General features: G+C 39.6%; 1 protein-coding gene across 2 annotated transcripts in view; it reads right to left on the bottom strand.

Annotated features, from left to right (window-relative positions):
* Positions 1–17229, bottom strand: part of CCDC186 (coiled-coil domain containing 186) — a 28697-nt gene that overhangs the window by 8473 nt on the left and 2995 nt on the right. For both annotated transcript variants that reach the window (XM_052677656.1, XM_052677655.1), the window contains exons 2-8: positions 8323–9030; positions 6347–6473; positions 4326–4454; positions 3107–3319; positions 1718–1837; positions 1072–1176; positions 634–732 (exon numbers count right to left, since the gene is read on the bottom strand). In XM_052677656.1, coding sequence (XP_052533616.1) covers positions 634–732; positions 1072–1176; positions 1718–1837; positions 3107–3319; positions 4326–4454; positions 6347–6473; positions 8323–9017 — 1488 coding nt within the window. In that variant the 5' untranslated portion in view covers positions 9018–9030. The remainder of the gene's footprint in view (positions 1–633; positions 733–1071; positions 1177–1717; positions 1838–3106; positions 3320–4325; positions 4455–6346; positions 6474–8322; positions 9031–17229) is intronic.

Here is a 17229-nt window from a genome sequence, read left to right as displayed (position 1 = left end):
TGGGATGTCAAAGAAAATCTAGCTCAATGCAGGTCAACTCAACAGCTCAGAGGGTTTAATAAAGAACAAGTACTCTAAAGGTTTCCTGATTCTCAAGAAGAACTGAGAACAAAAATAGGATTCCACATTTTGGTTTCAGCTGTACAAGATTAACAGCTCAACAACTCCTGGCAAATGTTGACAGCAAAGAGACAGTTGTTTAACTGAATGTGACATATGCACCTGTGATCAGGTACTAAATCATTAGAGAATTTAGCTTCTGGAACAGCAAGCTGCCACAGAGAAAAGCAGCTACTCTTAGCAAAATACTCAGAGAAAGACAATCCTGCCTGCGAATTTGTGCTCCAAATTATAGCAAAATTCATGTTTATAAACAAAAGAACACTTATTTTGTTCTCATTGTACCATACTTTTTCTATAGCTTTGTCTTTAGAAAGTTCATCTGGGGCAACAACTAAAAAACATTCTCCAGAAATGGGGGCTGGAAACAGACACCTGGAATAGAGTACTAGGCCAAGAAGGGGATGCCTGGCATCCCTTAGATGAAAGAATCTTAGAAACTCACAGCTTTCTTAACTACCAAGTTAGCAATTGTGCTATGTCCACATTTCTCTCCACAAATCACATATTTACCTCCAAGTGGTCAGATTTCTCCTGCACTTGTTTCTCTAGTTCTCCTTTAGTTACTTTGAATTTTGCATCCAATTCATTCGATCTAATTTCTTCTGATTCCTAAAAGGATAGAAGATACAAGGACAGTTTTATGGCTTTACATTCCCCTTTCCTGCTACACAAGCAGAGACAGCTTTTCACATCACTGAACATGCTTCTGTAGGTATCTAACAGTTCTGAACATGTGAAGGAAGGCCTTCACGCAGACTGGATGCCAAGCATGACAAACTTTTTCCCTTTGCTTTACTTGGAAAGTTGATAAATCAATCAGTGATTGGTCACCTCAGCATTGCAGCTCCCATGGAATGGTTCTTTCTTGCTACAACTTAAGGCAGAGATGGAAGAAAAAAAAACCCAGATCCTAAACAGTAATTTCACCTCCTAAGGAAAGATACCTACTTGATAAGTTTTTATCATTTCTTGACAATTTTTCCTTATCTGATCTGCTTCTTCTTTTGCTTGAGTCAACTTTGTTGTTGCATCTTTGAGGCGCTCTTTGGATTCCTATGGAAACAGGAATGAAAAAGGTTAAGCTTATTTATCTGCCTTAATTTAGAAAAAGCATTTCTCATAATAAAAGTTATCTACTTCAGTTTGAAATGAATCAAAACAGGAAGTCCAGCTCCCCCCGGCTCACCAACACACACACACCCCCTTTGCTTTTACTCAGGTATTGCTTTAATTTTGCCTGTTCCAGCACTGAAAGCACACAAAAATGGCCTGCATGCATTTTCTGATGACAAACACATTAAATCTATCACATAACTAATAAAGCAAAAAGAGTTAAACCTATCATACAAAGTCAAAATTAAAAAATGATCTTTTGAAAAGAATGATCAGATTGAAGCGATTCCCCCAGCACAGACCCCTCACACCCTTCCAACATTTCATCTTCAATATCAATAAATTCAAGAGCACTACTGCAACTTGTTGTAGGTGTTCAAATAGAAAATATTCTAAAGCAGATTTTAGTACTAAAGAGTAAACCATACAGCAACTACACTGCTCTGACTGCAGTTTCATGTCACGATAGTACTTCACCAACCTTATGAGAATCCATTTCTGTTTTTAATTTGTTCTGAGCCCATTTTACTTTGATAACGTGAGAATTGATTTCCTCTTTCAATTTTTCAATGTCTTTGTTGAGTCGAGTGACTTCAGCATCCTAAAAAAAAATTCATCAACTTTATTTTACGGATTTCAATCATCCAGTGCTTCTACAACAAGACTCCTACTGAAGGTAAACTGCACAGTTAACAATGTCTGGACTTTGTAAAGCTGTGCACAGAATTCAATATGCTCATGATACCTTAGTGCACAAAAAAAACCCTAACACATCAGTGTTCTAGTCTGAGTAGTAAGGTAACACTGCACTGCTGTTAATACACACTAATGCCACAATTCTGTTTAAAGACAAAGCACAAAATAAATATCTCCTTAAGATGGCTTTTTGTTGCTTTTTCGGCAACAGGATGAGGAAACAGGCACAAAGCTGTGTATTACACAAGGCCACAGATAGAAAATGAATGACATTACAACCATCAGGGTGCAGAGCAGCGTGAGCACTGTTATGTGAACGCAGGTCAAACCATCATCACATAAGTCAGTGTCAAGTAAGACCTTACAGAAGCACATCACTGCCCACACTATTACAGACTTATCCATAGATCTGCCATTAAGCCAAACTTTCAAGCTGTTTCTGAAGTGACAGGTTCACCTACCAAAAAAAGGTTTACAGAAGCACCATGTGAGGGCAGCACAATTCCTGTAAGGCTGCAGAGTAATTACGAGGGATTATCAACATACTTATTGTTTCACAACCTGAAGCCATGCCCTCATTTCCTACTTGTGAGAAAGGATAAATGAATTTTTGCTTCACAAATGTATTTTTATGGCTTTTATTACACTGCATTCTTCAGATCCTTCTTTGCTCAACAATTGTGCTTAGTAAAACTGCTCAAAAAGGACCCAAAATCAGCATGAACTCTACTGATTTATCAATGTGAGGGACTTCCACATGCAACAGAGTTGTGAAACCCAATACAGAAAGATCTGGATAATTCAGGAGGCTGATGGGAATCATACTGGCTTCTAAAAAAGGAATGTCAATATTCTGGAATCAGGACTGAGAAATCCAACTGCTGTATCTCCAATTTTTAGTAGTGTAAAAAATACAAAGTCCAGACAGAAAAACTTCAATAGAGACTGCAATAATTTAATATCATTACAGCCTTTAAAAAGATACAAACGAGCAAAAAGATGACAGTAAGAAATCAGTTACTGTTCCCTTTCCTACAGCAGAAAGTGGTTTTCACAGTAAAATCAAATGAAAACAGGCTTGTTTTACCAGGCATAATAGCAAACTAGTGTTGATAAGGTTGTTTGATAGTACTTTTAATCATTCACTCAAGTCACACAGCAACACTTGGAGCACCTTAGTTTCAAAGAGCTGGTGCAATCTTCCTTTTTCCTGAGAAAGCTGCTTAATCTTATTAGTGTGCTTTTCAATTTCTTTGTTTGCATCTCTCACTCTTCTCTCAAGTATCTCCTTTTCCTTTCGGAGGTCAAGTGACTCCTTTTCCCCTCGGACGTATTTCATCACCATTGTTTCCTTCTCATGGCGTGCTTCTTCACATTTCTTATTTGCCTTGAAAAATATTTAAATATGAAACAAGGTTGATTCATTTTATTTTCCTTTTGTAAGACACTACTGCAATACCTAAAATATCCAATAGACGAGCATAACAAAGTAGCTCAATAGCTCCAATTTTGCAAAGATTAACATTAGATCCCCACTTAAGCATGACAAGAGTTCAACCAATTCAACTGGAATTACTCCTAACAGTCAATACCTACCTAAGCAGCTGCAGCTTTATAGCTGAACACCTCAAGCAAAGTACCACTATTTTAGTAATTTTGAATTCAGTTGGTTGTTTCAGAAGTAGTGTATCTGACAAGCTTTAGTAATAAAAACAATACTTCTGTAAAAACACAGTTTCAGTCCTGTCTTCTTGCCAGATGTCAAGAATTCAGTGGCTTTTTTTTTTCAGATGGATTCACTTCTGCCCCAGTATTAATAAATTCTGCTTCGTATTAAAGAAAAAAAAATCAGGAACTGAGCTTTAGAACATACAATAAATACATGGCATAATATTAAGAAGGGAAAAATTCCAAGCTCTCAGTAAGTCATGAGACAAAAAATAAGAGCTTTTCACCACAAAGCTGAAAAACACTTCATGATAACTTATGTGATAAAAAAGAGCCACTAGGAGCTTTTACCATCTCTTGAACTGAGATCAGCTTTTGGGCAAGGAAAATGAGATGTCCTGCAGGGCTGAACTGCATACACCTAGCTGTGTGCATTTGTAAGAAAGCATCAGTCACTCCATAACATTAACAGCTATTTAGAAATGTATATGTATATAATATAATATATAGAAAATATAGAGAAAGAAATATAAAGAAAATGTATATATGTATATATATATGTATATATGTAATATGTGTACATATATATATATGTAACTGCATGGTAGTAGTGCCTATTTTGATTTTTTTTTTTTACTTAACTACTTGATTTAACAATCAAGGCTGCAGGTTTCTTACAAAGATCAAGGTCACCCATGAGATGTTCAGTAATTAAAAGTTATTACCTGCTCCATTCGAAAGGCCATCTCTTTATGCAACTGCTGAATAGCATTTTTGGCTGCTGCATCTTGAGCTACAAGTTTGTCTTTATTAGCTTTCACTTCTTTATTAAGCTCTTCTATTCTTGCTTCTAGCTAAAAGACAATAGTATGATACAATTATAGGGAAAACAAGACTTTGATCATGTTTTGTACAGGCAGGACCAGTCACAGAAAATTATATGCTACAACAGATCTTCAGCAGTGCTTTAAGCTGCAAGTTACCATACTAGCATCTAGCTTTGTATTGAAGTACAAGCATGAACGTTGTATATTTTCATCTTATGTGAGACAACAGCACCAAACAAAGTAAAACGAGAGGCAAAGTGAACTACAGAAAAAAAATAAGATTGACAGCAGATGCAGCAGAGATGGCTGCTGTAGAGTTACTTTGTCTTCCATTCTTTGGTTGATATCCCTGTGCCATAACTCTGTGCCAGCAGAGACGTCACGCATCCAAACTGAACCAGCAATTAATTCACTGAAAAATAACTCAGCAAATACAAAGGTGGCACTCAGTCATTGTGCTGGCACGTATTTTTAGCCACCCAGCAAACTAGATCAGAGTCCTGATCCAGCTGCAGAGCAATTACTGACAGCCAACTGGAACACTTCCCAAAGCACATCCACTGCACAGCCACACAAGTGCAGTACAACAGGAAGCAGTGCAGCACTGGCACAAGGGTAAGTGCTACATAAACTGCAATGCTGTCCAAAGGTTGCTCCAATTGTTCCTTAATGATTACTCTCTTGTTCCAGGGAGGACCACTCACCGAAGTCTGCCTTTTTTATTTTATTGTGAGGGGAAAGGGTGTAAAAAAGTAGAGCTGTCAGGGCTAGTACTGCATTTTTGTGCAATTCCAAGCTATGACAAAAGACAAGAACAAACTACAATATTTGTTACCACACAACAAATGTGATCACACGCTCTACAATTTTGCAAGTGGATCATTCTGTAGCACAAGAAAACTTTTCACATCTACAAGTGTACACATTTTACTTGCAGTTGTGAGTATGGACAATCTTTCGTTTACTTGAAAGCTACCAGGAAAGACTTAAGTCAGGAATTATCACATTAAAAACACAATTCATAAATAAGAAAAACCTCAAGTGAATCTTACTCCAATGTATCACACAGCTCCAGTCACTACTCAGATACGATATAAAAGTATCACACTCCAAACCATTATTTTGTGACATCACCTCTAAGCGAGCAGTGTCACACATCTCACTTATTTGACTCCAAACAGAAGTTTAACTCCTTCATAAATTTTGTTATAAGAAAGCAGTGACACCTGTTGCAGTATTTTTGATACTTCCTGCACTAAAGCCAGCCACAAAAATGCAAAACCCATGTTCTTCTTTGGCCTGTCATGGTCCTGAACCACTCACTCACCAAATATCTGTATGCATTAACTGCTAATACCAAAATGATGTGTAAGATCATAGTTAATATGCTCTAGTCTTCATAGATATTCCACATATTATTAGCATTTACTACAGACAATACACTCACTCACTTCTATTAGCAGATGCAGTACTTAAGATTACCATGAAGAAATCAGGCATGATGAAACACTTGCATAAGATCCCCTTATGTTTACATGCAAGAAATAAATCACTTTATTAGGATAAGGGATTGAATTTGCCATTCTGCCAAAATGCACAAGATGCCTTTAGCAAACATACACTGACTTTAGCAGACAGCCAAGGTATGCATAACTTAAACTGGGACTCTCTTGACTCCAAAAGACTTCCAGATACTGAACATGGAACGTGAGATTTTGAACTCAAACCATTCAACTAAAGATGCAAAGCATTTTTAGCCAGTAAATACTCAATGGGTGGAAGAATGGCTTCACCCTCGTAAAACATTCAGGATGCCTGAGCATGGGCATTCCCACTTCATCCCTGTGCTACCAATACATCCTATTAAATGCTGGCACCATATAGGATACAATCTGCCACTTCTCTTTTGTTATCTGTACCTGTTTAATAATGTTAAGGTGCTGCTTTTCTGTTTCTGTCCGTTTTTTCAATTCGTCCTTCAAGTTGTCCTTCTCTGAGCAGATTTCTAAAATCAGTTCCTGATGTTTTTTATTTTCTTTCATCAGTCTGTAAAGAAAAAAAAGAAATAAAATATGCTACTTCCTTTGTTTGTCTTAATTTTAAGATGCATGTTTTTTCTTCCTGATTTGGAAATGCACTGCAACTACAGCCAGAAACATTAACTAAATCCACCAAACTCTTACAAAATGAAAAGACTAAAGACTAAAAGCTGAATCTTAAACCAGCACCTTGTGAGAAAACTGCTTGCTTCCAGCATTTTGGGGCTGCTAATGTCCATAATGAAGCAAGACATTTGATGCCTCCACACAACTAACAGAAGCAGCAGCAAGCTGTGTAAAGGTTAATATTTTAAGGTACTCACAGACACCAACTTCCAACCACACAGCTCCCCCCAGTCAAAGGTCTGAAAACACAGGTACTGTATTCCTTTGTGAGCTGGCATGAACTGTTCAGTGACCCTCAAAGTTCAGAAGCTGGTAAGAAATGGAACCCTGTTCCATATACAACAGTGATGGTGTCCATGCTCATATTCCTAAAGTGTTTATTCTTTTAGCTACAATTTGTTTCCTTGCAGCTGTTTGAAGCCTGAGTTTAAGCTAACACCTCAACAGTAACATGCTTAGCTTGAGTTTCTAGCAGTGCAACATAATGCAGTCATACACAAAACTCATAAGTAGGACTGTCAGAATTGCTGAAGTCTGAAATGAATTTAAGTGTCTGAAGATGCAGGTGAATAGTGGATATATGCAAAAGGACTGAAGCAAATTAATTGCGTGAATTTGCGAGAGGCGAACATTTACCCAAACAAGATAATGAAATATCCCTTCAGATACAAACTTTCATCTTTAAGCTTTTAGCTTCCCTTTCAGGAAATATCTTTGAACAAACAAGGCCTTAATATTACAAAGACTTCAAAACCACCAGCAGTGAAAGAAAGCTTTGATTAAAAAGCAGTTCAGAAGTAATGACTACTCCAAGATCACAGATCCTAAAAGCAGACTGGGATTCACACAACTATTGCTCACTTTTGTACTATTTCTGATCATAAAAGACAGCTGGGCTATTTCCAAAACAAGGTTAAAGGAAGTTCTGCTGATCGTAAGTGAAGGGACAAAAACCACTCACAATGCCCTCTGAACCAAATATATTAAGTGCTCCACAGCAGCTCTGCACCCTTGAAGCGAGTCCCTAAAAGTCACTACTCCAGGGATAACAGCTGGCAAAGAAAGAGAAACTGAAGATAGATTTACATTAAAAAAAACCTGTATGTATGCAATAATTACATCTATCTGCACAGAAATTTGTCTGTAAGTAGTTGATCCACTGCTGTGAAAAATTCTGGCTTGCCTTTGAGTTTACTGTAAACAAATACATTAAACCTAACTTGTTCACTTACCATCTTCTGGAGTTAGAACCATCTACACATCCAACAGTTCAGATTCCCACTCCTCCCCAACAGTTAATGACCACCTAACCACACATATCCAAGCCTTCCTGTCATCAACTTCCCTCGCTCGCATTCTATGCCAGACGTTAACTGGGAAGGTAACAGAGAACACTGTCTCTACTTTTTGGGAGCCTCTGCACCTGTTTTTCAGTCCCTTTGCTGTCCTCCCCTACTATGCTACAAGAACGTCTCTTTTGAAGAACATTACACTCATTTCCAGTTCTGTAAGCAGGCGTAAAAGTTTGATCTAAGCACATATTTTTCCTTACAAGTACATAACACAACAGGTAAAAATAATTCCTTGTTCAAAGAAAATTCTTAAAAGTCATTAACTGTACTTTGAACTCACAGAACACTAGCTGTTTTCTCACACAATGTCACATTCACACAACTGAAATTGTTTGGTATACACCTCCATATTTCTGATGAGAATACTGAAACACTCACTTTTTTATAGTTTGCTCCTGCTGCAGGTATTTATCTTGCACGCATTTATCAAACACAGCCAAGGCATGTTCACCCTTCCTCACACCATTTGGGCATTTGCATTCTTTGGAAAACTCCGTAGATAAGAGTTCAGATTCTATTTCCTTCAGCAAATCCTCCTGTGAAGAAGTCTGTTGTATTGTGGAAATAAGCTTCTTTGTGCAGTCTGTGTCATAAGGGCTTTCCGAATAGATTTTATCACTAGATTTTCTCACAAAGTCCGACTCCTCCCTCAGCTCCTGCAGTAGTTCTATTAATGATTGTTCTGTCTGATTAGTTTTTGGATCTCGTCCAAATTCTTCACTAGAAAAGGACCCTGTTTCCATGGAGCCTTCCACCCTTCTTTCAGAGCAGGTATTGGCACTACAGGCTTGCCCTTCTCTGTGGTCAAGAGCAGCACACTGCTGCTCCTGCCTTTCCGTCGGGCCTCCACCACCACTCGTGTCAGCAGCTGCTGAATCCTGGTCTGAGGACAACAACCTCGGTTCTGCTCCCAAAACACCAGCATCATCTCCAGTGCAACTGATGCTTGAGCAGCCCTTCATTCCAGCTGTGTCACCCGACTTCTTGCTACTTGATGACTGGTAAGAGGCCTCCTCTGACAGACCGAGCGGCTCCAGCGTGCTCTGCATTCCTGGTGAATACTCCTCCATCATATTCCTGAAGAATCTAGAAGAACAACTCACATTAGACAACATATAGACAACATTTAGACACAGGTGATTTTAGTTATTTTAATCCAGAAAGAATCCAAGTGATCACTCCTGAAAAAAAAAAATCAAACATTAAAAGAACAAAAAAATTCCAGAAACCATGCTTTCATTTTCTATGTGTGATTTGAAAGCAGTAATATGCCCTCACTCTTTGTTTTAAACAAAACAGGGTGACTCCCTCACTCAGGTCACAATACACTTCCTTATTGTCACATCCCCACCTACTCATTCACACAGCCAAACGTATCTGTACCCAACAGCTCAGAAGAAACAGGCTCAGGGTGACATTCTCTTTTCCCCTTCCACTTGCAAGCAACAGAAACCCCTCTGGATGAGCACAGATGGTCTGCAGCAGATTTGTGCTCTCAAAAAATAGCTTGCAGAGCAAAAACTTGAGGAGTTGAAAAGCTATGTAGGAAGGGCTCTTTTTAGAAGGACACCACACCGTGATCCAGATAGCCTGATCGTTTTTGGAAGAGCCTGGGTATAATGCTGCATCTTTTTCAGTATCCCAGATGGTCAGGTGTCTGGAAAGACTGCTGGCATTTTTAGCAAGCACACAAAGCTCTTAACATACTATTTCCATCAGCAGAAATTCATTACAGCAGTCATAACTTTCAGATGCAATCTTATCCTGCTAATACTGGATAAATTAGTCTATGTATAAACAGAAGCATTTTTTCTTTAATTTACAAATTCAGCATTGCTTTTCCAACAATTACATCAAAAGCAACTTTGCCATCTTGCAACAAAAGGCATTTTTATACTTGCTTTCTCTCTCGTGCTTCGCACAAAGCCGTTCAGCTACATGCTGCAGACTGCATTTGGACTCAACCTGAAAGGAAACCCTTTGTAGCACTTGCCTTCTCCAGAGCCTCTGCCTTATTAACCAACATTAAGTACTGAGCCTTGTACCACTAAGACAGTGGGACACACAAATTCCATCATAACTGTGACTTATGGCCACCACTGTCATCTTTATTAGGAAGAAAATCAGATAAGGAAAAAAGCTGCAGCCTCAGCTGAGCTGTTTCTACCTGGAAATCCTAGCAAATGAGTCCCACTCCTACCCCCCAAACCCAGATCATCAACAAGAGGAAGCTATAAATTGAACGTAGGGCTGAGAGTAAAAAGGGAACACGCTGTGGTGATAGTCACAAATCATCAAAAGACAATTCCACACCTTACAGTAACAAGCAGACAACTTCTCTTCGGTTTATAAAACAAATTTGAATGATGCATGCTGTCCATGATGTCCACCCAACAGGACAAATCAATAGGAACAACAGTGAAGCAACAAATGAAAACAGAGGTGGGAATGTGGGTGTTTTCAATATAACAAACCATGTGAAACTTGTGAAAGTTTCCCAAGCTTTACAAGGATATTAGCAAAATCCATCACCCCACCACTTTGCTTGCAAATATTTACACATCAGTCAGTCCTGGAGCCAACAAATCCATCCACTTTGTTTGCACAGCCCAAACAACTGCTCTTTGGGTATCTCTACTTTTTGATAGCTTCTCCCAGTAACAAAACGGCAGCGTGCTGTTGTTGCTCTAAAAACAAACCAAACCCACGGACAGCCTGTATCAGCAAAGAAAATGAATGCAGCTAAAAGAAAAATTATTCAGCTTGATAGCAGCCAAATAGAACTTGCTCCTACTTCATTAAAAAGCTGTTAAAAATAATGATTTGAGACCAGCGGATTTAAGAGTCAATAACCATGAAATAATGTGCAAATGATGCAGTTGTTCACATTCCTGTCACAGACAGCTTGCAGTCCCCACACTCAGCAGACCTGGCCATAGAAAACTGCAGTATTAGCATAAAGCCAAAGCACAATTTTTTTCAATGGCAGTCAATGTTGTCTAAGTTCTTGCTGGCACTTTCTCTGCAATGATCAGAGAGAACCTTTGGCTTATTTTAAGCCCTTTCTGATGTACTTCCTAAAGCATTATCAAATCCCCCAAATGCGTCGCTGTTAGATGTGTTACTGCCTCAAAGCTGCTCCCTGCTGCCCAGTGCAGTTAACTCCCACAAGAAGTGGTAAGATGAGGCATGGGAACTTGCAGGTTGCTTGTCATATCTAAAATTTCCAGTCCAGTCAGCAAACCAGATGATATTTCTCCTCATAAGACAGCAACAGGTGAAAAATAGAAACCGTATATTAGCAAGAACACTCATTTTTCATCTTATTTCCTTCAGCAAATATAGCTGTGAATTAACATTAGAGACTAAGACAAATGTCTCTGGAAGCAGAAATAAAATTATTTGCATAATTCAAGTAATTGCAGAGCAATAACACACCACTGACTCCACGTATGATGGGCTATCATCAAGTGTGAACAAAGTTTAGGTTCTGAATTAACTCATGGGGAATTCAAACAGTGACTGCACTGATCTGTTGAAGCATGAAGAGTAAATTAAGAGCAAGTCTAGAAACACTGAATGCTTAACGTTTCAGTGCTGCCCAGATTACAAGTTACTACATTAAAAGTGTTCCCAGCCTTTCCAATGCCAAAATACTGGACTTTACGTTTATCCACTCACATCTATACAAAGCTGTTCATGCCCTAAACAATTCTCCTCTCCTACCATCACTAAATAGGACAAGTTTTCATGTTTGAACTACTATCTTTGAAATAGAAATAAAACTTCATCGATTTATCTTCATATTGGAGTAACTGCCAATTCCAGTCCACTCTGACCATCAAATAGGTCTCCTGCATATTCCAAGTTTGCCACCATCCACGTCAGGCACCAAAATAGAGTAGATAAGACCAGACAGAAAACTGCAATAACCACTGTCAAGAAAAGGCTCCCACTTCATACACAAAACTCTTCATGCTAAAGTAACTTAACAGCATCGACACCACAAAGCTAGCTGCAGCCAGCAGAAATGAAATGCTACCCATTCACATCAAACATGCAAATATAGCAGAGCCCAAGCCAGGTACCTAATTAGACAGTAGCTGGTGGCTTTTCTATGTTCTGTATCCACCTTCTACTATCTAACATATTGCTGCTATAAATGACTCTTCCAAAATCTAGGGTTTCACTTTCTTACCCAATACTGCATGGAGAAAAGAAGATACCTTGGTGCTCTTAGCATTATCTTCAGAAGGTGCCTGCAGGCCTGCACCTAGAAATCAGTGAAAGCCAAGTGCTGCCAGGCACACACTGCATTCTCCAGCTTCAAGCAGCTGCCCTGCTCCTCCTTCCTCAGTGACTGAAGCCAAGCAGCACAGAAGTACCTGCTCTACCATCACTTCCCTATGAGACCTGACACCAGCACACCGCCCCTCTGCTGCCCGCACCGCAGCCGGATGTAACCACCTCCGAGTCTCTATGGAACACCCGAGGAGGAAACGTCTCCAATTACCATTTCAAGACAGACCCAGCCCCAGCATGCCTGCATACATGCCTGGAATACCCAGTCATCTCCGGAGAGCTCAGCAAGTTTGGTGCAACACGTGCCAAGTTGCGCTGGCCCTCAGGTTTCCTGCCAGGCCTGGCACTCATACAGAGGGTCTGAGCAGCCCTCCTCCCAGCCTGTCTCACATCTCCCTACCTGCACACATCTGGAACAGGTTCCTGCCCTAATGCACAATGCCAAGAAGGCAGCTGCCTGCGTCTTCCCACAACAGAAACAGAAAGCAAAGCAAGAGGTAATGCCCGATTCAAAACGTGGAGATAGGAGAAGGAGGAACAGCCACCCAGCCAGCCTCTCCTGCAGCCCCACTGGGCCCAGGAACAGAGCACAACCCACTCAATGCCTCACTGCACTGTTACACTGCAATACTGTCACGTTCACAAAAACCAAAACTTGGGTAGGTTGGTTTTTCTTTTGTAGAGACTGTTTTGATTCTCACTGATGTGTTCTTCAAAGAAGCACGCAATCCTCCACCATTATCTCACAGGATTTGCAGTAATTAAATTTAAATCTGCATCAGCACATGTCCAGTCTAGCTGTTACATTGGTACTTGGAGAAGTAGTTTAACTTCTGCCACAGCACACAGAACATTCATAGTTGTCACTGGAAGGCTTGCAACTCTCTCATGCTACTGTAACTGAGATGTGCTTGTCTGCCAAATTGCTGATAGCAAAACTGACTGGGATTAAAATCAGGAAGATTTTGATAGCCTGCAGATACAGTGAATGAACAACACAGCAACTTCTAAAGGAAGTCATGTCTCACATCCATATGTGAAAGCAAGCAGAGACTCAGGAAATGAGCAGTATTTTTTTCACTCACTGTCTTTAGAACAGAGAAACATCTCTATACACTGCTAATCAAGTGATAAGAAACCCTGATGCGACAGACATTCAAGCTCTTCAGTTAAGCATCTGCTACAAGACAGGTATTGATGATCTAGAGTGAACATTGAATACCTTGACACACAATCCTGTAAAGTGACAGAGACAAAAATTCTTCTAGGTCTGCTTCAGCAGCAGGCGCTGTAAGAGACTATTAAGCCCTGACCTCAGATAAGGTCTGAATGTACAAAAATGCTTGCAAAACTACTGCATGTAAGAAGTCAAAACTTACAGTCTAAGTGGAATTCATTTGGATTATGTTCATTTACATTCCACTGTCTGCAAGCAATCTATCTCAAGGTTTGACTTGACTTAAAAATCAAGTCAAATAATGTTTAATATTTAGCTACTTCAGCAGTACAGTCCTGATCTGTAAACTAACCAGCCAGTAAGATAAAGGTCTTAACTTGTCCCGCTAAATCCAGCTGCTAAGCAGACAAGTCAAGCAGCTCTTTTTCTTAGACAAGATTTGCTCTCACTTCTGCAACCTGAGCGCATAATGTGCTACACCATGTCAGTGTGATCTCAGAAATAACATGCACAGATAACTACAGTACTATATCCTTGCTATGATGATGTATTATGTCAGTTAGGTACTTGCTCATAATTCTATTTTTAAAGGGAAAGAGAAAGAATTAGCAGAGCCAGTGATGGTATCTTTGAACATTTATTTGCCTGTTTACTAATCCAAGATTTATCAGTATATATAGAACAAATGTGTAACACGTGATCAGGCATTCCTATCAATAAGTGCATAGGTACCAGAATACACGCTAGCAACGGGGAGCTTCTTGCAGGTACAACTCTATTAACAAGATTATGAATAAAAAACATTTCAGATGATACCTACATTGAACCACCATTCTAATTCCTCTATCCAACTTAACTAGAAGAACACTGTTTGAAAATTTAAGAATTCTGCATTTCCTCTGAATTAACAGAGAGTTAAGATCTATCTTTTTAACTTCCAAGTTAAAGCATTTTCTCCTTCCTGCTCTCCTCTTGTTTCATTCTGCTTATTATCAATCATAAAGCGAAAACAAATTCTCAATTCAGAGTCCATTCACCGACCATGGGAAAAAAAACAGTTGTTTCTATAACATGCAATCCTGCCTTTTCCTCTGCTGACAAACACCCTACTGATTAAAGATGTTCAGGACACATTCTGCCTTGGGCTGTCCATCAGGCAATCCACTGTACCATTAAAAATCTTCACTCTCTGCTGCGTATTTCCCAGCCACTGAAAGATAACTGACAATGAAAAATAACTCACAATGAAAGTAATTCCCCATGTGCTTCCCACTGTTTACACAACCCTAAGGGGAACACAACCTTCTACAGCCTGCTGGCCTAATATTACAGACATGCACTGACAACTTGGTACACTTGATTCAATGCCATGCCATTTCCAACTGCCTGTCTTTTCGGTCTCCTTAAGAAACACAAACACAACTCTTTTAAATCCTGGACCACAAGGAACTTCCTAAGCAGATGCACTATTAACGTTACACTGCATAAAACACACAGTTTGAGCCAGGCCATGCCATTCTTACCTTCTAAAATGGAGAACAAAGAGGCTTTATTTTGGCCAAATTCAGGATATTTCTAAAGGAAACTAAATGACAGAATGACAGGAAGTATTTTTGAAGTTTGGCTGTAGAGGAAATTTACTGTCAATAAGGGAAAAAAAGAACTGTATCTTGTCATCTGGGAACTGCCACATTTGGACTTTTACCAGAAATAGAGCAAAGAAGGACAGAAGTGTGTGCCTAGGGTGGTATTGTAAGCAAACAGACTGGCTGTGAAGGTCCCACAAGATAAAAATCACTGCTGGAACAGAAAGAGAACATATTCAGGCCACAAAGCAGAGCTACACAGTCAAGAAAGGGGGACAAGAAAGCGAGGGAAGGAGCAATGCTTCTGGAGTGCACACATTTAACAAAGATTTGTTCAAAGCAGAGTGGATTTTAAAAGAGTGAAAAGTATTGAGGTAGGTGACACTGAGGCATATAAGCTTCTGAATGAGGAGTAAACATTCTGTTAGCAAGAAGTTAATATGATAAATGTCGTTTACTGAACAGCAGACATACTCAACCACCCATCAGACAATATAAGGTCAGCTGCAATCAATTACACCAGTTCCTTTCGACAATAAAGGGTCTGCATCATGTTTGGATAGATGCTTTCCCCCATAGCTGTGCTATGAGACCCTGTAGCAGAGCCACTTGCAAAGACAGCATCACCTCCTCTCCACCAAATGAGCATGCACACAATTTTAAAAAATAAATCACAAAGCCACAGTTCTCACATCATTAGCCACGACCACATGGGCTCTCCACTTCTGGAAACCTGAAGAGCATTCAAAGTCCCATAATATTAGAAAAAAGCTTATTTTTAAGCAGAAGCATAACCTGAATTTACAAAACTATCTTCATTTCATATCTGTCACAACAGAGCACTCAGACTTCCTTTAAGCAATGGACTGAAGACTAATGACCCAAAGCTGCAGCGGTACATTTCAGAGTGTAGGTGGGGAACAAGGGGAGAAGTGATTAAGCATTCCATGGCTCATGAGCAGATGATGCCAAGAGTCAGCAGGGTATGAAGTACCATGATCAGGCCAGGCAAATGGATAAGCAACAGAAAAGTCTGGTGCCACTGACACAAGAAGCTCACATTGCCAAAGGTAGGAATCTCAGGACGGATGTCACCTCAGCATGAATATAGTCACAGTGCCACTGCAGCTTCTACTGTAAACCAAATAAACAATGACACCTCTAAAGAAAGTCAGTATATTTAAAGGAAAACACCTATCTATAGAACTGTTCCCCCCTTCAACTCGCTTCACAGCAATTATCTCTACATTGTAATTTGAAATCATTATTTCTCAGTCCTTTCTCAAGCTCTGCACTGGACCAATTGCTGCTGTTATTTATTGTGCTTTTCTAGATGTTATCACACCAAAGTAATCTCCACTGGAGATTCACCATAAAAATCTGGGTAAACACCCTTAAACATTTAGTTTCCTCAAATGGCCTGTAAAACTCACTAACCTTCCCTATCTGTACTGGTTTCTGAACTCGTGGCAAACTGAAGTAAGAGAAACTTACCTCCTTCACTATGCAATTCAGCTAAATCAAAAGGGACAGGGATGGAAAGGTGCACAAGGCCAGACATTTCACAAACTAGCAACTGACATAAACTCAAAGCCAAAAAAAAAGCCACCTGTTCTCTTAGTTACATAAGCAAAACAGCATGCCACCCAGTTTCAGAAGTGATGAAATAGCAGAATAAGGAATAGAGTTGAAAAAACATCAAAATATTTAAGAGAAAGCCAGAAACTGAACAGCTTTAGGAGAGATGATGTTCACCAACACCGCCTGCTTACCACACAGAACTGACAGAGGATTGCCATGAAGTCCTGTGCAACCAAAACACAGGAAGGCCAACAGTGTACCATGTAGCAAACAGAAGAAAACATCTGAGTCCCACCTGTACTGGACTCCCTCACCATTAATTTACTTTCACCCTAGACCTAATACAAGATACTGGTTCTAAATTGAGCAAAATACACAGGACTCAATGAGGTATCAGCCAATAGTGCTGAGAGGGAAGATGTAACAACGGTCCCATCTACACTGAAAAGCTAGAGGACTCCAATGGAGACAGGATTTGTGTGATTCACTGTAGAAGCAGCAAAGCTGACTGTGCTGGAACACTGAGTAACTTTACACAGCTCCCTGCTGCAGCTCACACAAAGACTTGCTTTGATTTACATTCCTGGAGAGAGAGAGAAGCAGATGCGTGTGTATACACAGTGGATACTCTCTAGATTT

This window comes from Tympanuchus pallidicinctus, unplaced genomic scaffold, assembly GCF_026119805.1.
Source record: "Tympanuchus pallidicinctus isolate F22 unplaced genomic scaffold, pur_lepc_1.0 scaffold16, whole genome shotgun sequence".
Classification (NCBI taxonomy): Eukaryota; Metazoa; Chordata; class Aves; order Galliformes; family Phasianidae; genus Tympanuchus; species Tympanuchus pallidicinctus.
Note: the sequence above shows the minus strand (reverse complement) of the source record. Positions and strands in the feature narration are given on the sequence as shown.